The sequence below is a fragment of the Parasteatoda tepidariorum genome, chromosome 3 (genome assembly GCF_982258835.1).
Source record: "Parasteatoda tepidariorum strain Cologne lab strain chromosome 3, Ptep-v5.0, whole genome shotgun sequence".
Taxonomy (NCBI): domain Eukaryota; kingdom Metazoa; phylum Arthropoda; class Arachnida; order Araneae; family Theridiidae; genus Parasteatoda; species Parasteatoda tepidariorum.
In genome coordinates, this window is record NC_141757.1 from 89190979 (window position 1) to 89214542 (window position 23564).

The following is a 23564-nucleotide window of genomic DNA, read 5'->3' on the forward strand; positions in this document are numbered from 1 at the left end:
TTTTTGTCTTTTTCCGCCAAGATATACCAATCAATTGGGAAATAACGAAGCATGACATGTTTGGAGGAATTCTTTTGTGTATAGAGTAATGCGTAAAATATGTAACAATGACACAGACACTCTATTGCTTGTAACAATCCCATTCAAGATGGACGGAAATTTCTTTCTCTGCAACTCTATTTATATTTCTTTTTATTTGCAGAATAATTTTCTAGATATTGCAGGAATAAAAGTTGAATGAAAGTTATTATGATTTTCAGAGTATAGTAAATTGACGAAACTTAGGATTGATTTCTTGCTTTTTGAAAAATAAATGTTTTAGTGCGATTATATTTTTATTGACAATGTTGACAACAATATATTGACAATGGAGAAAATTTATTTTCATTATCTGCTGCAGGAAATTCTTTAATAGATCTGATTACTTTCGTATCATTGATTTCAAATCTGCCATCGGTTTTTCTCTCCAAGAATTTTTTATTCAGAATTACTTTTCTAGTCTATTTTTTGTCGAAATGTACATGTTTAAAAACGTTTGACAGTGGGTCACATGAATGCTGCAACAAACTTTTAGAGGAATCAGGGCGTTCATCAGAATAAAAATTATTCAGGAATCCTTATCCAAAAATGTCGTTGTATACTATTAGGGGCAACGCTTCCTTATTGTGAAGAGTTTTTTCGTGAGCTTTTGAAGAGGTTATAATAGACAAGTGTCCCTAGCTGAGCACGATGATATTTCCCGGCATGAGTTCCTATGATATTTCAATAATGATGACAAACCCTTAGTCCCCTAAAAGTATATCGCATTATTTACGCGAACCCCTGCTGTATATACCGCTTTTAAACTTGTACATGTCGACAAAAAATACATTGAAAATTTCATTAAAAACAAATTCTGCAGATTTTGGAGCAAAATTGATTTGAGATTTGAAATCCCGCCACCCAAATAAGGCAAGATTAAATATTTGTATAAATGTAACAAATATTTGATCAGGAGTGTAATTTATAGTAAATTCACTATACTTTTTGAGAAACATGATATCTATAATTCATAGGGCTTGTACTGTTTTTATATTGGCAAAATGGCAAAATATTGTTTTTATATTGGCAAAAATGAAAGATAGTCAATTTGGTGATTTGAGAAGCACCATCAGTGCCCGAAAGTAGGATAAAGCGCCCCTAGACACTCATGGTGAACGTTATATATCTGGAATTTCGCACCTCGACATTAATGAATGAAGTATGTTTTGAGTTATGTGCTTAGACTCTGATGATAAAGCTATTTTTAGAACTGAAACAATCCCTTATATTTATAATTATTATATTTTGCGTGTTGAGGTCTGTAAAGTAAATACAATAGATACAGATTTTGTTTGAATGACAAGAATACTCCAATTGTTTAAAAGCGCAGTTAACTTCACGTTTATGTTTTTACAAATTATTTCTCTCTTATTTCAAACCTTGAACAGCATACTATAAAAACACCACAAGAGAGAACAACAAAAGAAATTTTAACAGTCTTTCAATTTTATGACTGTAACTTCAAACAGTTTTAAAAAAATATCATTTTTAAGAACCATTTACTAAAATTCGGTGATAGACTCAAACTTAAATATTCTTTCAGAAATTAGTACGAACTTTTCATTAATTTAAGCAGAGATATTTTTGCAATGTTTGACTAGAGTATTATAAAGAAAAAACTAAATTTGTTAGGTAGCAATCCCGAATTTGAAGTCCTATAAGTATCATTCTTTTTGCTGTTCAATTTTTTTCTAATAAATATTTGAGGAAAAGATCTCTTTAAATTAATGTATGTTAGTGAACTTTGCCCTCTACTCACTGACACTCTCGATCTTGAAAATTTTTTTCTTTTGTTACTTGATATTCAGTTAAAAATAAATAATTGAAAAATTCATAAAATCATAAACAAAACAGTAGTGAAGTACAAGAACAATTCAACAGATCGCACATTATTTAACACTGCTGGACTGGCGTACTGATATCCAGCTAGGTGTTGCACATCACCACTTTATTTTTTCTATCCATTACACTTTTTAACACCTTTTTTAGAAATTATCAAATAATATATGATAAAAATTACAATTCTTAAAAGAAATGTTTAACATGATTTCTTTTTTCTCTGCAGGTGTCCCCATTCATTTCGCTGTTGCTGGAGAAAAAGCCGCCATTCCCTGCAATATATCCACTCCCTTATCAGATGATCAAGTATCTTTAATTTTATGGTACCGTGTTGATATGCCAAATCCTATTTATACATTAGATATCCGTAAAAGGACTATAAAAGAGGCCAAACATTTTCCAAGTCCTGAAATTAAGGATCGTTCTTATTTTAATATGAATATACATCCCCCAACACTTTATCTTGAACCAGCCAGAGTAGAAGACGAAGCAGACTACAAATGCAGAGTGGATCTTCGTAGGTCTAGAACTTTGATACTGCACACGAGGCTTAACATAATTGGTAAGTCTTGCATGTGATTTAAATGTAACAAATTCCAAGCTTGTTTTAATCTATAATGATTTGCTGTGAATTAACTATTTCGATATGTTTATGAGTAAGAAATATGGTCGATATTCAAACTTATATGGGAATTTGTGTAAGCAATAATGCTTTTAGCTGTAATTTTGTACAAGTTTTTCTTGGATAAAAAATTTATATTTTAATTTTGCACAATGCTAAACAAATATCAAAATATATAACTAAGTAAAAGCAATGATAAAATCACAAATAGTAGGATAGAGTTGTAAAAAAAAAACAGGCAAATGGATAACACTGGAATCGAATTTTAGACTATACTTGTGTTCATACTTAAAAAAATTTGCAGATCTCCTTTAATTTCTCAAAAACAACAGAGCGAAATGTATAACTACAGCTTTTAAACAAAAATCAAAATATAGTGTGTCAAATACGTAAACATATATACGTGCGCAGATGGAGCTAGTAGAGGAATATACTTCATTAGTGCTCATGGCAAAAACTGCATTTCTTTTGCTCTACCATCTTATCAAATTTCTTTCTTTTTATGCAGCAATCTAAATCAATTCTTTCAATTTCAAACAACAAAAAGTATTAATTACTAATCTTTAGGTAATGGAACGAGGGGAGAATTGCGCAGGACTTGAAGCAAACCTGTTTCATATCCAAATTTGTAGAGAATTTAATTTAGCTTCCTACGACATGTACTACTTATGGAAATAGTTTCATCGAGAAAAAGCCTGACCAAGGTCGATCAAGAGCCACAACGGTGAATGAAGACCGTTATTTGTCGACTACAGCGAGGCGCAACAAGGAGGCTGCAGCTTCTCTGCTGTCTTGTGGCCTCTATGGGGTTACTGAAAGCCGAGTTTCAAGAGTTACTGCTTTCAGAAGGCTTCATGAGAGAAAATTATCTACATTAAAACCTGCTGTTTGCGTCTCACTGACTTCCGAAAGCAAAATAGTCTGTTTTGAATGGTACAGAAGTCAATTAATAGTCAAATGCTCTCGCCACTGATGGGCCTCGCTTCTGCTTTGCCGTAATTTCTTAGAAAGAGAACCAGGGATTCGATACATGCCATCTAATGTCAGAGAAATCAAACATTCAGGTGGCAGATGTTTGCTGCTCGGGGCTGGCCTAATGCTTTTTTATCCACCTTCCCATCCATGTCTTTGAAACTATGAATGGTGTGATGCATAGGGATGAGGTCTTGTAGCCCCATGTTCGCCTTTTCAGGGGTGCAATGGGTACTGAGTGCAATGCAACACCATCCCTTGCATTTCTAGTCTACCATTCTCTGGAAAATGAAGATATTTGCAGGATGGATTGGCCAGATCTGCAGACTTTAACCCGATAAGGAATGTGGCGCTTTGGGGAGGAGAATTACAATTAGTTCGAGAACCGCATATGTCTCAAAACAGCATTGCGGAATGAGTGTGGCAAACAGTGACAGGAACTCATAATATTCTTTATTTTCAGTATGAAATCATGGCATGAGGACAGCATATCTGTATGAAGGAGGCATATTTCCTATCAAAACATTTTTTAAAAATTTAATTCTGCAACTACTCTTTGATACCATCCTACTCTGATAAGTACAACGCACGATCTTACGTGCGTACAATAATTGTTTATTAGTTATAATTTTTGTATAATGAACCAAACCAAATTGTTGTATTATCAACCAAATTTTATTAAAATCTAGCCAGTTGTTCTGGAGATAATCGACCAAAATTTCTCCTAATTTTGAACACCAGTGTAGCCTTTTGAACATCAACTGCCTTTTATCAGAAATCATATGAAACTAGTTGAGACAATCTCTGTATTATTTTAAAATGATAATGATTCTTTTTTTGTTAACTGGTGCTCTTAAACTAAACAGGAACACAATCCATAGATATAATCAGTTCCACAATAAACCAAGTCAGAATCCCTTGAACTTGAAATGAAAGAATCATTATCACAGTTTTTTTTTAAATTTCTGTACCTAAATGAAGTTAAATATTTTAATTTATTAATGAATTTGAAACATATTCTTTACATTATTTGTTTTTCAAACTCCTGAGAAGTTTCTCAGTGTAGGACGTGCTATGAATAATTCGACTCTTCTGTTGGAAAAAAAGTATTTTTATAATTATCATTATTAATATTTCTATATATACCCGGTGAAGTAATACGGTCAGGTTGCATAAGTTCGGGTAAAAGCGTACTTCCATAAAATAATCTATTTACTTCCCTAAGTATATTTTCTTAGACCTAAAGAGATAATTCATTATTTCAAATAAAAAAAATTAAAGCAATTTGATCTATAATGTTGTTTAGCAAAAAAAGTCAAGTTCCTTATCATTTTTGAAGAATAACTTCACCCTATCAGACAAAACAAGATATCGACGAAGGCCAAATACGTAATGGTGGCATTGACCTATATCTTTTTATAGAAAAAGCATCATTAATAAATATGAAAGTTTAGATAATAAAAGAGAGTGCCATGCAGATGAAAAAGTGTCACATAAAACCGTATATCTAATCATTAAGATATTTATAGACAATTTTTTGTCAGTTCCCCCAGGTGATCCATATATAATGGATGAACATGGGCAGCGATTGAGAGATATCATCGGACCTTATGATGAAGGAGCTTTCTTGACCTTAGCATGCGAAGTTGATGGTGGTGAGTACAATACTTAAGATATATTTTTTAGATAACGTGGTATGCATATATGTATTCATATGATAAAGGAATAAAAAGAAGGTAGATTTCTTTTTATTCCATCTATAAAAGATGTAATTTTAAAACACTGAAGAGGCAAATTCAAATTAGATGTAAAAAAAAAAAACTTAAAAATAAGCACGTAAAAGTTGAATTAAGCAACGAATTTTGCTTTATGATAATACTCAAAAACATTCTCCTGAATTAATCATAATTACTGAGCTTTATTTCGCTTTGTAAAACTAATTTGTATTTGACTTAAAAGAGTGTTAAATAAATAGAGATGCGTAAGCACTCCTCTTTTTTTACATTATACTTATAAAAATAGAAACTGAATGTGCAATTATTATTTTAAACATAGATGTATGTTTTTCACAATTTATTTTTCATAAATGACGAATTTAATCTATAATAAGGAAGCGAAGAGTTTATCTGACAGTCTATCCTTATAACTTCAGAACAATTTATGCTAGTCTCCTAAAATTTGGAAAGAGGGAAAAAGCGCACTTTCAGTCATTGATATAAATTAAATTGAATGCAATAAAGATGCCCCAACTAAAGATTGATCTATATCACTGAGTAGAATAAATCAAACAATTGTCGTTTGCATCTTTTCTATTGGATGATTCATTTTCCCATCTTAATAGAAACGTATTCCTATTGGTTACTATTTGTACATGATTTATCATTGATGGATTTCCAGTGAACAGGATAGTGAATGACGCCAGCTTAGATATTTCCAATTGGTTCTTAAAAGATATTATAACAACATCAGCACTGTTTGCTCATTTTCAAACTCTGATTAATCAAAGAAGTAAATTATTGCAGATTCTTTATCATTTAATTAATTTTTATTCATTACGTCAGATAAACTCAATGATCAAGGTGAATGTGGTACCATTGATGGACTACGTTAACGAAATTAGAAACTCTAAAATTATTTAAAACCGCGTTTTTATTTGACTTAGAGTTATTCTATTGAAATGAGTTTCTACGAAACTAAATAATTTAAAATCAATTGTAATTGAAATGAAAAATAAATTACGTACTGATAAGCAAAATTAAGAGAGAGATAATATTAATTTGATTAAGAAAAATGTAAAAAAAAAACATCATGTCAATGTTAACCATTGACGCCAAAGATTCTTGATTTAGCGTGGAAATAAGCAATAATCTCTCTATTCTAAAAAAAGTTTTTGCAGTTAATTTTGTCCCCTGAAAAACTTTTTAACTACGTGATGAAAATCTAAGATTAAGGAATCAATTCATTCAGAATCTTTCAGGGAAGACATTTAGGGCATTCAAATCTTTTACATAATTTTAAATTTTTATTTATTTTAGTTTTAAAGCACGATTTTGCAGTTAATAATGAAGAATAACCACCGTTCACAACAGCCAATCACATGTCTGAAAACGGCAAGCTTAAAAAAGCGATTTACAAGTCTGAATTTTCTTTTTCAGAGATGCAACCAATCACAAAATAGTTAGAATTTCATTCTTCAGTTTTACAACATCTCAACTTATTTCGTATTGATATATTGATTAATCTGATTATTTGTTTTCTAAAACGTTAATTCGTAAGTTTAATCTGGTTCCGGCATATAAGATAAAGTTGAATGACAAGGAATTTAATTAATATGCAATACAGTAAATAAGCGAAGAGATATTTTATAAAAGTATTTAATGAAAAATAATAACAGCGAAATATATGCGTTTGCGAAGCGTTCTATTTACATCTCTGAATGTTGCCACCTATTTTTATGAAAGTTAAACTATTCTCTGCTATAATAAAATTAGACTTATGCGAACCTTACATTCTATTGATCTAAGTGACGATGGGATTTGTATTTTAAAAAAATGTGATAAGATTCGCTTAAAAAATGTTGACGTTATTATATGGGACGAAGCAAGTATGATTCCCAGAAAAGCAATAGAAATGATCGATAGAACTTTTCGTGATCTTCTAGCTAATGAGATACCATTTGGTGGTAAGATAATAATTTTAGGTGGAGATTTTCGACAAGTGTTACCTGTCGTTAAAAAAGCTACACATATGCAGGTTATTAATGAAACTATAAAATACTCTTTTCTTTGGCCATTTTTTGAAATCCTCCATTTGACAATTAATATGAGAGTTAAAGCTGGTAACCAAGAATTTGCCAATTGGTTGTTGACAATTGGCAATGGAGAACTTTTACATCTTGATGCAAGCACTCCTGATCTTTATTGTAAAGATATCATTTCTTGGTTTTTTGAAAAAATCGATTGTCTTAATACTAACTTCATTAATCACATCATATTATCACCGCAAAATGATGAAGTTAACAAAGTTAATGAAAATATTTTATCACGTGTGCCAGGTGAAGAGGTTATAAGTTATAGTATTGATAAGGCCACACTATATGGAGTAGATAAATCAGACGGGAGAGAAGAAGAAGCTACTTTAAGGTATTCTATTGAATATTTAAACTCCATAAATCTCCCGGGACTGCCACCTCATCAGCTCAAATTAAAAGTTGGATGCATTGTAATGCTGATCAGGAACATATCTATTGTTGATGGCCTTTGCAATGGAACTCGATTGACTGTTCTTAAAATAGGGAAAAGAGTATTGACTTGCCAAATTGCTACTGGTAATAAAAATGGTAGTATTGTCAATCTTCCAAGAATAGAATTAAATACATTATCAAGTAATTCTTCCTTACCATTTGTGCTTTATCGACGACAATTTCCTGTTAGATTAGCTTATGCCTTAACAATTAATAAGGCCCAGGGCCAAACCTTCGATAAAGTTGGGCTATATATTGAACGGCCTATTTTTTCTCATGGTCAATTATATGTGGCATTGTCAAGATGCACAACGAAGGAGAACATTAAAATATTTATTAAAGATGATCCTGTCATTAACAATATTGTATATAGAGAAATATTATAACATATATATATAATGTCAAATTTATAAATGTATTTAGCGTAAAGAAAATACTATTGGTGCATTGTTTATTTTAATTTCGCAAAATTAATGTTTTCATTTATAGTTATTTTGCTGAATATTATTAAAATATTTTTTTAAAAATTACCCTGTTCTTAACAATATTGCTTATTGAAAAATATTATAGTGTTTGCATATATATATATATATATATATATATATATATATATATATATATATATATATATATATATATATATATATATATATATATTGAATTAAATGTGTTAAAAATATATTCATTTCTTTGGGACAAAGTCTGTATTATTGTGATTATAATTTTTTTTAAACAAGTTTCATATTAAGATTATATCTGCACATTGATGTTAATTTCTGACAATTTTGGCTCATTTAAAGAACAAATAGGACATAGAAGGAACTTCAGTCAACGAAAAAAAGTGACATTGATATTGACACACTGCTTATTCTGCATTTAAGAAAATTAATTCTTTTCGATGATAACAGTTAATATTCAGTTTAATATTGAAATATATGAAATCAAAGCATTCTTGGTTTTGCGAAGCAAACCAAGCAAGAATTGCGAAGCAATTCTCCGGGGGTTGGCGAGCGTCAGCGAGCAGGGGGCGGAGCCCTCTAGTTGATATAAAAAATAATAAGTTATGTAGTAAAAAGGAAAATAATGGAAAAATAATACTAATTCATTTAGGAGAAAAGTAAAAAAATACACTATACTATTATTGATGACAGTGATAACTAATTTCAATAACATGCACTCCTGGCATTATGGTCATTGGTGCTGTTTTAATAAGTATTAAATTTACTACAGTAAGTATACAATATGCACAATGAGATATTTGGTACAAATTAAAACTGCGGCATTACTGAGGAATTTTATTATTGACGTTGTGAAAGAAAATATTTACAGGTCACCAATAGGAATGAAATAGCGTAAGGTCACGGGCAGAGCAAAAAATAATAATGAATAAAAAAAATGGGTTTGTTTTAGCTTTATAAATTGTTTTGAAATATTTTTTTATCAGTTTTGCGCACGATTTCGCTGTGTTGTTTAGTACTAAACAATCGGTTCTTTCCTTTTTTAATCTCAAAGTAAGAGAGGGAATTCAGATATTCCTGTATAAAGACAAAATGGATACAATGATGCTTTGACTGTTTTATGAAATAAAGAAAATATTTTTTTCCGAATGCATTAACCAAAAGCCAGTTTGTCAAAAAAAGCAAAGAAAAAAAAAATCAAATGTCATGTTTTCAACTTGATGAAAATATACAAAATTCCTCCGTTACAATTTTATTTTTTTTCCAACCAATCAGCACAGTGAATTATATCTATTATGGGAATCTCCCGTTATGGGTACCCCTCCCCCCGTTCTTCTATTATGCGAACAACTACTCTTTATTTTTTCCTGCACCCCCTTCATTTATTAGCTTAAATTCTATTAATGTATCACTGAGTATAAACTATGCTTATTTTGTATTAATTTTTATGAGATTGAAAAATATTTATTAAGCATTCAAATTTTATAAGGAACATAGGTTGAATGAGAAAATTTAAACGTTTTTTCCAATCACTATTTTGAACACAATCCTTAAAAATAATTTTCCTTGAAATGGCAAAACAACTTTCAAAGAATATCGTTTGCAATAGCTGTCAAATGCTTATTAAAAAAATTATTACAAGTAGTTGCCAATGACATTTATGCTTTTGTGTCCCAATATGGCAGCTTTGGTGGGAAGTATAGAGAACGAGTAATGAAAATGAAAATAATAGATTTTTTTTTTGTACAAAATATTTTATCCTGCTTTACATGTTCATTGATAAATTTAAATTTGAAGAAAAAAAGAAAGAAAAAATCTTGTCATTTTACGTATCCGCACCAAATGAAAATCATAATTTTCGGTAAATTTACCAAACTTCCTGATGTAACGATAAAAAAATCACTCTTTCGGGACATATAAAGTTTAAAAATACCCACTTTTTGCCACCTATACAATATAATCGTGCTTATACACTGAGTGTCCAAATTATTATGACCCGTAATATTGCTCGAATTCTTCTTGGCATAAATTCTATGAGATGTTGGTCGAAGGTAGGAGGAATTTGACCTCATATCCGATGAACTGCACTTTTCAGTTCGATCAGATCGGATGGCATTGGATCCAGCTGTCTGATGCCCTGTTCGATCTTATCCAACAAATTCTCAATTAGATTGAGATCTGGTGATTGTGCGGGCCAACAAAGCAAAGTAAATTCACCGTCATGCTCCTCGAACCATCTGACGACAACACGAGCTGTGTGATAAGGAGCATTGCCTTGTTGAAATTATTCATCCCCGGCAGGATACACCATTTACGCAACAGGATGTACTGGATCTGCGATTGCACTTAAGTTCCCCTATGCATTCAGACGTTGTTCCTCATGAATCAGAGACATCGTGCAATGCCAAGAAAACATCCCCCTAACCCTAACATTGCCTCCACCAGCTTGAAGTGTTGTGGCAATGCAGTTGAGGTTCATGCAGGGTGCAATTAAATACATGATTCATCAGACCACATGACCTTTTTCATGTCATCTACTGTTCAATCCTTATGCTTCTTTGCAAACTGGTCTGCTCTTGTTTTAGGCTGACAACAGTGACTTTCGAGCAGGTTGTCGGCTCCCACAGCTTATACGATGTAATGTGCAGCACACAGTTCGCTCAGAGACGCTTGCAGTTGCACCTTCATTAAGATTCCTTGTCATTTGACGTACTGTTACTCTTCTGTTGGATTGACTGGACAACTCTGGCAAGTCGACTTTCAGCTCGAGGATTCAGTATCATTTGACGACATCAAACATAACATTGAGATCCGGTTTTCTGAATGATAGTTCACTCTTTGTACACATTAATAACTGCTGCTCTCGAACAATTCGCAAGATCAGCCGTTTGGCTGATATTGTTCAGATGCTTCGAGGGCCAACAATCATCCCGCGTTCAAACTCAGTTAAGTCAAGTTTTTTGCTTTTACTCCCCACGTGACACAGAGCAATTTATGGTTCACTTGCCTTGCATTCCCTTTTTGTAGCTAGACTCTCTACGAAAGTCTATCTACCGCTCTACTGCGTCCCCTAACGGGAACACTGTGATGCAATAGCTCATTTTGCACAAAACTGTCAGGTGGTCCTAATAATTTGGCGTCTCAGAGTATATCAAGAAAAAAGAGACATTTTTCTTTATTTTTAGATGGATTTCGATCAGTTGACTTTTTTTGATCTAACTATTAAGATCTTTCATTAAATCTGTTTTCTTTAGGATTCGCTCCCTTCTTCCAGATTTTTTGAAATTTATCATGATTTTCTTAGAATCCAACAAGATAAATATAATGTATAAATACAATTTCAATCTGATTACCTTAAGGAAATGCCACTGTTTCTAACAAACTGTTGTCGAAAAACAGGTTATACTATTATTGAGGGGGTCGTAAAAATGATAATCCTATATGAGAATTTTTAATTTAAAATTGTATACATTTTGAAATTTTCATTAAAGATAAAAAAAAATGATTAGCATATATGAATTTTCGTTTTGTAAAAACATAGGCGGAATAATATTTATCCCTTTCGCCGCAAAGTGGAATCGATTCTATTTTTGAAATTTTTAATTTTGTATGCCTGGTTTTTCTTAACTAGATAAATTCGATTTTGAAATTCTTGAATATCCCTGCGATAGAAATGAGTATTGTTATATAGTAATTAAACAGAGGAATTTGTTATTTGGGAGAACGTTAACCTAAATTTTTATGTTTTCTATCGAAATTATAGTTGTTATCTACTGTTTTTATTTATTCAACATATGTTTTACTTCTCACAAATGATTTCCAAAAATCAGAAATGCAGGACACCAGTGCTTTAATGTATCAAATAAACCAAGGACTCAAACATTTTGCGTCTGTATTCAGACATAATAATAATACATAATATTCTATTTTAATTTTTACTTCCATTGTGTTCTATAACGGTAAAAGAAACATTGCTGGGAAGCTTTTTAATGGCCCTTATTTTTTGTTCTGACATACGTGGAAAATACCATTACGCATATATCACAATGTTTTTATTTCTTTCCATAACTCTAAGTTACGGTTTATAATACAAAGAGAGGAATGCAATCATGAACTCGTTTTTTCTGTAAAGAAAGCAATATGAAAGGTCAAACTGAGTTTATTACAAGAATGTATGTCCAAGCAAGATAATTTTATAAGTACTCTATGTGAATATTCAGGAAGTTGTGTTATTGCTAATAACATTATATACTTCTTTTCTAGCAGCCCATAGTAGCATATAGTGGCAGTAAAAGTTGTTTTTTTTTTAATTTATTTATTTATTTATTTTTTATTTCTCCTCGATAGTAGGAAAGATTTTGTCTCCATACCAAATAAAAACATTTTCATTTTGTCATATGAAATTTGTCTGGATACAATTTTCAGGATATTAATACTTTTGGAAAACACTTATGCCCATCTTATGTTAATGGTGACTGTTTTCAAGGAAGGCATTATACTATATGATACATGTTCGAAAGCAACAGGAATTATGTCAAATAATCAGTTTATTATTAAATAAAATCAGTTTATTCCTAACTCGTCTTTTATAAAATCCTTTGGATTAATTGTAATTTATTGTGAAATTACTACAGTTTAAGGATATATTTCTCTATAAACTCCCAGTGTTTTTAATAAAAAAAAACATTTACCAGATAACGTATGTTATTCTTACAAAAAAACAAAACACTAATGGTGAAATAGTCAGTTAAATGATCATTGTCATTGTCCATTTAAAGAATAATATGCTTTTCTTTGAGAGTCATCAGTAAACAAAAACGCATTTCTGGTATATTAGCACTGATGAAATGATTCCTACAAAGGGGGAGAATAATATACAAGAATAGTAAAAATTACAATTCAAATCATCAAATATTTATTTATCAGTATATTTTTTTGTCTTTAATTCTAATATAAAAGATTAAAAACATAACGTGAAACAAAGTCCTTTTTATATGTATTTCAAAAAGTTTAAAAAAATGAAATAAAATGTAATTAAAATTTAAATCACATTTAATTCTAACTTGCAAATTGAATTGAGCTGGTTATTACTGAAAAGCATAATCATATATGGTTATTGCTGTAGGCAGAATGTGCACCAATTTTTTTTTGTCAGGAGAGATTTATGGGATGAACGCATTAAAAACTTTTCTTATTCTTACTTGAACACCAAGAATGTCAAAATTGTCAAAAGGAAGTTCTCAAAAGTTTTGAGCGTAACAAGCACCTGAACTTTAAACAAGGAAAACAATTCAATTTAAAAGAAAAGCACAGTTAAGGTTTTTGATTAAATTTATTGTCCTGTCTAGTGTCAAAATAAACATATTGTAAAATGGTTTCCTTAAATGTCTTTGTATTATTTTTCTAACTAAAGAAGCAAGTTTTGGAATTTTGGATATGTTTCAAAATAAGCAAATTACTAGATAATCTAGCAATGCATATCCAAATGTAACGATCCAGAAAACAGAACATTTTTAACAAAAAATAGATTACATAAATATTCTGAATTTATTTATCGATCCTTAAAATAATTTTTCAAATATTTATAATATTTTCTTACGTTTTATGAAACAATTTAGCTTTAAAATGTCCTTTTCCTACACACGAAATAGCGTAATGTTCAAATCCCGATTGATCGCAATAGCAATAATTTCTAACATTAATTTGTTGATGAAATCATTCTGATGAGCTCACATTCAATGAAAAAAAATTTTAAAGGTGTATTTTTTTAAACAGAACGGTATTTTGATAAATTAATAATTATCCAGTAACATAAGTATTAGAATAATTTAAAATTATTCATGGCAAACATTCTTTGTGACTTTTTAAGATGCTCTAAAGTTATTTTTGATACTTTTTTAATAAGTTTTTTATACAATTTTTAATTGAAAATATAAAATTTTACCAAAACACCTGCTTCCTTTATTCGTTATACAAATAAAAATAAGCGAAAGTCCAAAATGAAGGGGGGACTAAACAAATAATTTGATATTTTCCATTAAAAAAAAAAAAAACCTCTATTCGATTAGAAATGAAATGCTCCGTGAGATAATATGTTTGTAATCGTCCAGAAAATATTATTAGAAGTACATCTGCGTGCACAGATATCTAAATGGGACGAAAAGAAGCTTATTTTGTCTCCAAAATCACGCAATGGGCAAACTTTGAGATAGCAAGTCAGTCACTTAGAGAAAAATGATAAAGAAATAAAGTAAATGATTCATAGGGCAGAAGAACTCTTCTCAACTGATAGATTTCGAAATTGGTTTGGGGAATCATAATCGATAGCCTCCTCTGCCCACAAATCCCGAAAAAATGAAAGCAGGAGAATATATATCTTTTAGAAATATATCTGAAATTGGAATCGTGAGAGCACATGACCATTATTACCGTTCCCTCACAACCAGAAATAATGTAATATCTACTTCTATAAATCCTTTGATGAATTGAATAAATCGTTCAATACTGAATGGAAGTAGACGTTGGACGTCCGATGGTAGAATTATGTTTTGAGAAATAGTGTTGTGGTTTTTATACATTAAGGGGAGTTGATTTACTGAATAATTGAACGTATGGTCAGTTTGACACTCGTATATCACATCTACTGCTTTCGTTTATGCGATATTTTAGCTTCCTAACACATAATTGATGATTATCTGTAAACTTATTTTATGGAAAATATGATTATAACCCAATTAAACTTTTTTTAAAAATTCTTTTAAATTTTATAAGCAATCTTGGTATTTTTTGGTGGAACAAAATACATTATTAGTTTGTATTTGCAAATTTAAAACAAGCATGTAATCTCTTTTAAGGTACTACATCATTCTCATAGAAATTTTTCGTTACAACGTTCTGTATAATTTGTTAGATACCTAAAAAATTCCGTAATTATAAAAAACAGCACAACGAGTAGACGATATTTTATGCAAGGAAATAACGATAATTTTAGAACTTCTGAAAGAAGAGGATGTGCTTTTTCAGGCTGTTTTTCATTTTTTTTTTTTTTTTTCGTGCGAAGATGTTTTGTAAACCTTTTACGGGAAAAGATAAAACTTAGTCGTTATTAAGAGAGCTGATGTACACAAGGTTGGCATTGTCGAAAGCTTGGTGACCGGCCCCACATTGGTGACCGGCGTGGACGTGATAGGAGCTCATCGAAAGTAACGCCCACTTTGATGGGTGGTCCACATTGACCAGTTGACTTGCTATTTGTGACTGCGTCATCTCATTATGTACAGGCTATTTGGAAAATACATTACACCGAAATGAGAAAAGCCTCTATTTGTTTGGATTTAAAAGTATGAAACTAAACTAACTTGCAAATTCCGAAAAAAAGATGTAATAACTACTATTATGAATCGTTTAATGAATTGCATAAATCGTTCAATACTGAAGTAATTAAATGTCTAATTTGTACTATTATATGCTGAGAAATAGTGTTGTGGATTTTGTGTATTGTTGAAGTTGATTTACCGTATTATTAAACGTAAGACACTCGTATATCACCTCTATGACTTTTGTTAATGAGGTAACTTAATTTACAAACCTTAAACTAATTATTAACTGCTAACTAATTACAATTTATAAAAAATGCAAAAGGTTCTTATCTAGTGTAATTTCACGTTCTATTTTATGGATTCATTATTTTCTTCAAACATGTAGTTAAAGTGTATAATAATATGTAAGATCAAAAAAAAAATCTGGTAAGATTACCGTATGGGATATTTAAGACACTCTTCAAAAACTATAATTCTAGTAACAAAACCAAAATATACGAAATTTAAACCATTCAGATACTATAGGTTTCCTTTTATATGGTATCAGTTTACGCGAAATTCTGGCTTTCAAAATTACAGTTATTTTTATAAACAATTTTCGGTGCTCCCATAGTGATAGAGATCTTACCTCCCAAGTAACCCTGGTTTGAATCCCAGCACTGGATGGCTGTCACGAATTTCGCACTCTGCTCTCTCCGACCACGGTGCTGGCGTAACATATAAAATATCCTTAGTGATACACTGACCATGAATTAGAGTCCCCTTGCTGTCACGATAACAGTTAAAGATTTTCGTGGTTTACCTCTCCATGTAAAGCGAATTCAGGTTAGTTTCTGCAAAAAGTGTTCCTCGAAGGCAAATTTATCCCAATACTTGATCACGGAGTGTCCGCATCTTCTGGATTGGTTCTAAAATTTCTAAGCTTCAGAGTTGAACATTGATGATCGTTAAGTAAAAATTGGGGCGGCTATTCAATGACGGATATAAAATGAAACACCATTTAAAAGTGATTCCAAAGGTACATTGCACATATAACAAATAATCGCAGGCTGTCATGATGAGAAGATTAAAATTCTTATTGCAGATGAAATTGCCTGACGCAAATTTGTGTACATATTAAGGAAAAAAAAAACTATCAGCATGATGCTTAGTAAAACTGTTTATGAGAATTTTTCTGGGCAGAACTTTAATATTATGAAAATACCATATTTTTAAAAAAATAAGTCACGTGTAAAAAAACAACACTTTTTTAAACATATTCTATGGAAACGCAAGAAAAAGCACGCCGCAACGAGGTATGAAAACTTTTTTTGAAATTAAAACGGGAATATTTTTCTAGTTTTTGCTGGGTAAAGTTAATTTTTCTGGTGAAAGTACTGTGTTCAGTTAGGCTAAGACGCTAAAAATTTATAAAAGTTTTGTTTTTCTATACAGTTGTACGTATTCCTTTATAACGTTGTGTAATCATATCGTTGTGTAATCGTATCGTTTGAGACGCAAAAAAAAAAATAATGAAAAAAAAATTAAGATTACTATTGGAGTAAATAACGGTTTTTAAGACAAAACAAATAAAATGTCCGAGGTTAATATTTTCCCCATAAAAAGAAGTATTCAAATTTATTAATCTTTGAAAAATTTGAATAAATTACAAAAATTTAGATGCATTTTTCTTAACTGTAGTAAATATTTCTCAAAAGTTATAGATATAAATCTTTTCTGAAATATATCATCATATGAAATCGTTTTAAATTTTACGCTATATATTAAGAAAATATAAAACCTAGAAGATGCAATAATACGACATAATACACGAAAACAAACAATTAAGTAAAAGTCTGAATAATAGATGAATTAAACTCTAAGGCAAGACGCATAACAAATATTCTAGTTTCAAACTTAAACTAAGTTTTGCATACCAACATTAATACTGTTCCCTAATAAGTAAATAACTATTGCAACAGCATTTCTGTTTAAGCTCTTGCAATTCAACAAACTTTCCAAGTTTTGAATGTAAATTTAAATCCCCGGAAACAAATTACGCAACATGTTAACTTCAGTACGCATTTATCATGGCCAGGTTATTTAAATTACATTACTGCATGTTTATGATAATATTTATCAGAGTTATTAATGACGTCCTGTTTTCCAGGTGATCCGTCACCAGAAGTGACTTGGTGGCGCGGAACGACCCTTTTAGATGACAGTTTCAACGTCACTCCCCAGGGGTTCGTTCGAAATGAATTGTTCCTTTTTGAACTTAGAAGATCTGATTTGTTAGCAGAATACACATGTCAAGCAACCAACACTAACTTAACTCGACCAAGAACTTCAGCGGTCCGGATTGACATTAATTGTAAGTATTACCATTTATTTCAAGGTAACTTGACATGTTAGTTTTAAGTTATGGTGTTATGAAATGAAACTAATTATAAATGAATGCTGCTTTTTTGAATGCAGGAAGGATCTAAAATTTATTTTTATTTTTAAAGCAGGAAAAAAAAGTCTGGTAAGCGTACCTTATCGTAATGCCATTTCCAATGAAAAAAAACAACGTAATTTTAGTTTATAAGATGAAAATAGACGGTAGTTAAATCATTCATTTTTTAATTTTTTTTCTGTTTATATGGTAACGGTTTATGGGAAATTCAATTTTTCAAAATTATAGTTCTTAATACAATACATTTCATAAAAGATACAAAATTGAAGATAAAATAAGTAAATTTAACAGTAAAGTAAATTTTACGGAATAAATGCTTTTTTTTATCATGCTTTTAGGTATCATGATAGAATTACCAAATTTTACCAAATTTTGTGACATATTATAACACCATGCTTACTGTTAATTTTTAAAAATAATTATCAAAGCTCTTGGGTAAAAATTATAGAGCTTTTTGGTGCTCATATAGAGCCGGAAACGCTGTAAAGTTTACTATATCATGGTAGTTTTGACCATATTTTTCCTCAGTGCATTAATTACATTTTTATCAGAATAATTTAAAAGAGAACATTTTAAAAAGTCACCGGATTTCAGTTATTTGAATAAGTAATTGTTTATAAATTAAAAACTGCAGAAAAAGAAAAAAAAATTCTGAATTAAGTCTAGAAATATTTTTCATGAAACTTTAAAAGCAAATGATACGTTATTCTTCTGACAAAATCAGGATTTACACTCTCAGAAATAAAACTCGCATTTTTGATGATTTTGCAAGCCTCGAACAGTATTTCATTAAATTTGAGAATCATTTCATCACAAAATTACGTATTTTGTGACGAAACGCGCACTCTCGAATACATGACGAAAATGTTTTCCCTACTCTGACCCTCAACGCAGTGCATTGTGTCAGATTGTTAACTGGAATGATGTAACTAGACTGTCGTAACTGTCTGTGGTCAAGGAGTTGCTGATACCAGGAAGATCAGGGGTTCGAAACTCGCTTCGGGCAAAGGTGTAATTTATCTCTCTAATCTGTCTATGCTTGTTGTGTTATTTTACCTATATGTAGTAAGCGATAAAGTGATTTTTAGAAAAGTTAGGTACATTAGACAGTACTACTTTTTTGTCACTTTGACAAAATGTTCGCTTGGAATATAAACTAGGAAACGGTTTCGCCAAAAACGAAGAAAGTTTTGTGATATTTGAGTAATATTTTTACAGTGTATACAGGAAGTTTAAATAATTTGTAAAAGGGGGTTTGAAAGAAAAGATTTTGCTAACTCAACAAATAATCTCAGGTTTGGAAAACATGCACCAAAACGAAAAAGAGTACGAGAAGTTTTGGCTTCTTAGAAAAAAATCTTGAAATCCTGAGTATCAATATATTGAGAAACATAGTGACATATGAAACCAGTAAAAAAAGTTGGGTTGGAGAACTATGACCTGATATTGCGTTTATGCTTAGGATAAAAAGTGTCCCAAAAAACTTAGAAACTGGTTACTAATTTAAAGAAAAATTGAAAACTCACCGCCTAACCTTTTTAATTATTTAAGAAAGAGTATTTTTCTGATCGAAAAAATTCTTAAAATTCAGAACGCTAGCTAGCTTATTTATGTAGATGAAGAAGACAAAGACGATGCTGACGAAGAAGAAATATTGTTATAAAATTTCATTTTAATACTTAATCTATAATATGTTCAATAATTTTAATTACTAATTCAAAAGGCTGTGAGAAATATAAGGAATTGTTATTTCTCAGAATTACTGAAGAAAGTGTTTTTTTCTTTTTTTAAATTTTGAATACATTGGCGTTTCAGTGAACTGTTTATTGGAAATTTTGATAACTTGTAAAGTAAACAATAATAAGAAAACTTAGAGAAAATAGTGAGGCTTATCACTTTATTGCCTAAAGCTCTTCATTTAATAGAATAAATTTGATAAGTGCATCAGAAATTTAGCATCTAGTTAATTTTCAATGTATGTCAGAATTTTTAAACACTCAAGCAACTAATAATTCTTAGACAGAATGTATTTTTAAATTTTAATTTAAATATTTCACTTTTTGTATTACTTGTTTGTCTCTTCAGCATTCTGCAATTTCTCTTACTCACTCAATCACGCCTTCTCTTTTAAAATCACGTTTATCTGAAATTTGAAAATTTTGAGAACTGCTTGATTCTAGAGAGTCTTTTTATAGACAATACATTTCGCTACAGTGTTATCGAGTACCTTCGAAAGATTTAAAATAAACAAAAGTACCTTATTAATCTATACACCAACGGAACGTACTTTTTGCGAAGATATTATTAATACGTTTGCTGCCACTGTCGATCTATTTAGTCACGGTCATCATAGTGGCATTCCATCCGAAAAAAATTCTTAGTCAGAATGGTTTTGAATCCTACCAGAAATAAAAATGATTTCTGTAAATGTTACGCAGGAAATCCATAATTACAACAGCATTTTAACCTGTGGTAGCAAATTTTTTCTGTGAAAGTAGCTAAGTAAATCTGTAATCGTAACATATCACGTTATTTTATGACAGCACTGTGATCGATGCTACTTGGAAGCACAATTCTTATCGACTGATCATTGTTGGGATTCATGATTTTAGTCTTACATATTGAAGTGCAAAAAAGTCTTGCATATTGAAGTGCGAAAATGTTTAAAACTATAAGGGCGACTGAATCAAATGTTTAAAACTATAATGGAAACTAAACCACTAAATAAACTGTGAAAGAAATTTAGGAGAAACTATGCTAGAAAGTAAGGGAAACTGACAATAATAGTTAAGTTTGAATAATAGTCAAGCTCCATTAAATAAAAAAATATATTAAACCTCACTTTTATCTGTATAAATACAATTTCCATCATATATGACTTATACAACTGCAGCTCATGTCTTTTGTCAAACAGATTTCAAATAAATGTTGCATTTCTTCTCATGAGATAATATGACGAACAAAAATGATATTGAAAAAAAAAATTTTTTTTTTAAAGCTTTTTTTTTAGTTTTCCTTTTTAAACAACCTATACATACTAAAAAGCAATATCACTCTCAATACGAGAATCTCTTCAAATTCTAAAAGAAATAATTCACGAAATAAAGTTCATGTTCTTTCAAAATGATCGTTAAAAAGCAGGCTCTTATGAGAATAGTTAGTATCTTTTTACTTTTTAAATAATCACAAAAAAATACAACGTTTTTTTTATTTATTTTAATTTCAATATCTAAACCAAAGATCACAGCTTGCTATATCTTTTCAAACATAAAACGAAAGGCAATGCTACTAAAGATGAATTTTTAAAATATGCAACGGAATATTTAAGCCTTAAAAGACTTTCTTTTAACTGTTGTTTTTCTTTCATAGTTAAATATCTTCTTTTTAATTTTATTTTTTTGAAATTTTCGTTTTAAAAATTTTTTTCAGTTAATAAGTTTTTACTGAATATTATTTTTTTTAAATTTAATTTTTTTAAATATCATATGCATAATTAATAAAATTTTTTTGGGAGTTATTTTTATGGAAGTTCATTTTTGCTATGTTAAACCGCAAGTTTACTTTTGCTTTGTATGTTCTTTTGTGTTCAGAATAAATATTATTTACACTATTTTTATTATTTTCGTTGTGTGATGAACTAAATATATTTTCTATGTATGCTGTTATACATGTAATTTTACATTATTTTTAACGACTGTAGACGAGTCAATTACTTAAGAAACAATTTTTTGCCAGATTTTATCATGATTTTAAGTATTTGCTTTGTGACCCTATACATCACAGCCTTTTAAAGTTTATTAAGACTATAAGGCTTTATTCTCTACTTTAAGAAAAAAAAGTCTGAGTTTGACCTAAAGACCAACTTTAAACGAGAGGCTGTCGCAGTGTAGCTATTTCTGACTCTTGTTACTGACCAAATTATACATTCTTTTCCGCTTTTATATTAGTTTTGGTTGAATGTGCCGAATCAAAATAAACCATTTTTAATAATAAAAATAATATTTTTTTGTAATTTTCATAATATTTTTATCTAAAAATTTATAATATGCAGTTAGAGAATTAAAAATTCGTATTTAAAAAATATGACAAAAAATAATAATTATTATTATTGTCTGGTAAGTAATAAGGTTCAGTATCAGAATTTAATAAGTTTAAACGCCTTGAAGATGAAATATTATTTGGACGAATAAGAATAAGCATATTTAAGTTTAAAACTACTTCTTGTTATCGTTAATAGTATTTTTTTAAATTCTTAATAACTTACGTTTGCCTGCGCATTTGTTCCTGATAGACGTTTTTACTTCATTTATAAACTATGAGCTTAGAGAACATAATTTTTTTCTCGAGATTCATCTGCTTCTCTCTTTAAAACATTTCCTAACGTTGCTGTTTCGATGACAGGACAACGTAATAACAAACACATTTTTCAATATTGTATGCCAGGGGTGTCAAACTCGCGGCCCGAGATGAACATTTTTGCGGCCCAGTCAATGCATCCGACTCAAAGCAAAAATAAAAAAGAAATGTGAATTAGAAAGGAAACTAGCATATAAAATTATAATATACTTATAAAATTATAAATTGTACGCACGAAAATGTAAAATTTTAATTGGCTTGCGGTATTTGACATTCCAGGGATACTGCATCGTATCAAAAATACGCAGAAAAAATTTCAAATCTTGAATTTGAAACAAGGTTTAAAGATTTCAATTCCTTGGAAGAAATTTTTTTTTGTTTTCTTCGATTTTCTCATTAAATATAGACTCAGTACCCAGTAATATGCGAATGGAAGTGATTGAGATTTAGTGCGACTCAAATTTGAAGGCAAATTTCATTGAAGTGGGTGTGCCTGAAATTTACAAATATTTACCGGCAAGGTTTGAAAATACTCGAAAATTGGCATATGAAATTATTTCAATGCTTGGAAGTACTTATCAGTGCGAGCAATTATTTTCTGTTATGAATGGAAATAAATCTCCCATTCGAAACCGTATCAATAACGCTCATGTTGGGTCAATTTTGAAAGTAGTCTCAGCCACTAAAATTTCTCCCGAAATAGGAAAGATGGTAGTAGAGAAGAGATGTCAAGTATCAAACAATAATTTTACTTTATATATGTTTATTATAATGTACTATTCAAAATAAAAATATTTGTTTCTATGAACACTGATTTTTTTTTCTTTTTCTGCGGCCCACCTAAAGTTAAGCATTGTTTATTTGGCCCAAGTTAGCTTTTGAGTTTGACACCCCTGTTGTATGCGAACCACTCAACGTAGAGGGTTGGAAAATATTGCAAAATAACACAAAATATATTCGCAATCTGTAACGAAAAATGGCGTATCAATCAAAGAAGCCATTCTAAAGATATTAGAGGAGGTTTAATCTGTAACAATGGTTTTCAACGATGGCATTTTGTGCTTTTGATATTACGCCTTACAAACCACATCATAAATTTTTACCGACGGCAAAAAAAAACATGATCCAAATTTATGCTTTTGTTCTCGAGCTATTAGCGAATATCCAAACAGACAGACTCTCTTTCATATAAAGGCAGATGGGAAGATATATGACTCTAACTATAATTAAATACATT

At 30.2% G+C, this 23564-nt stretch overlaps 1 protein-coding gene across 2 annotated transcripts in view; it reads left to right on the forward strand.

The window, feature by feature from the left end:
- LOC107441897 (synaptogenesis protein syg-2) overlaps positions 1 to 23564 on the forward strand; it is a 165018-nt gene that overhangs the window by 85617 nt on the left and 55837 nt on the right. For both annotated transcript variants that reach the window (XM_043044077.3, XM_043044074.3), the window contains exons 2-4: positions 2147 to 2482; positions 5059 to 5169; positions 17684 to 17887. In XM_043044077.3, the coding sequence (XP_042900011.1) occupies positions 2147 to 2482; positions 5059 to 5169; positions 17684 to 17887 (651 nt within the window). The remainder of the gene's footprint in view (positions 1 to 2146; positions 2483 to 5058; positions 5170 to 17683; positions 17888 to 23564) is intronic.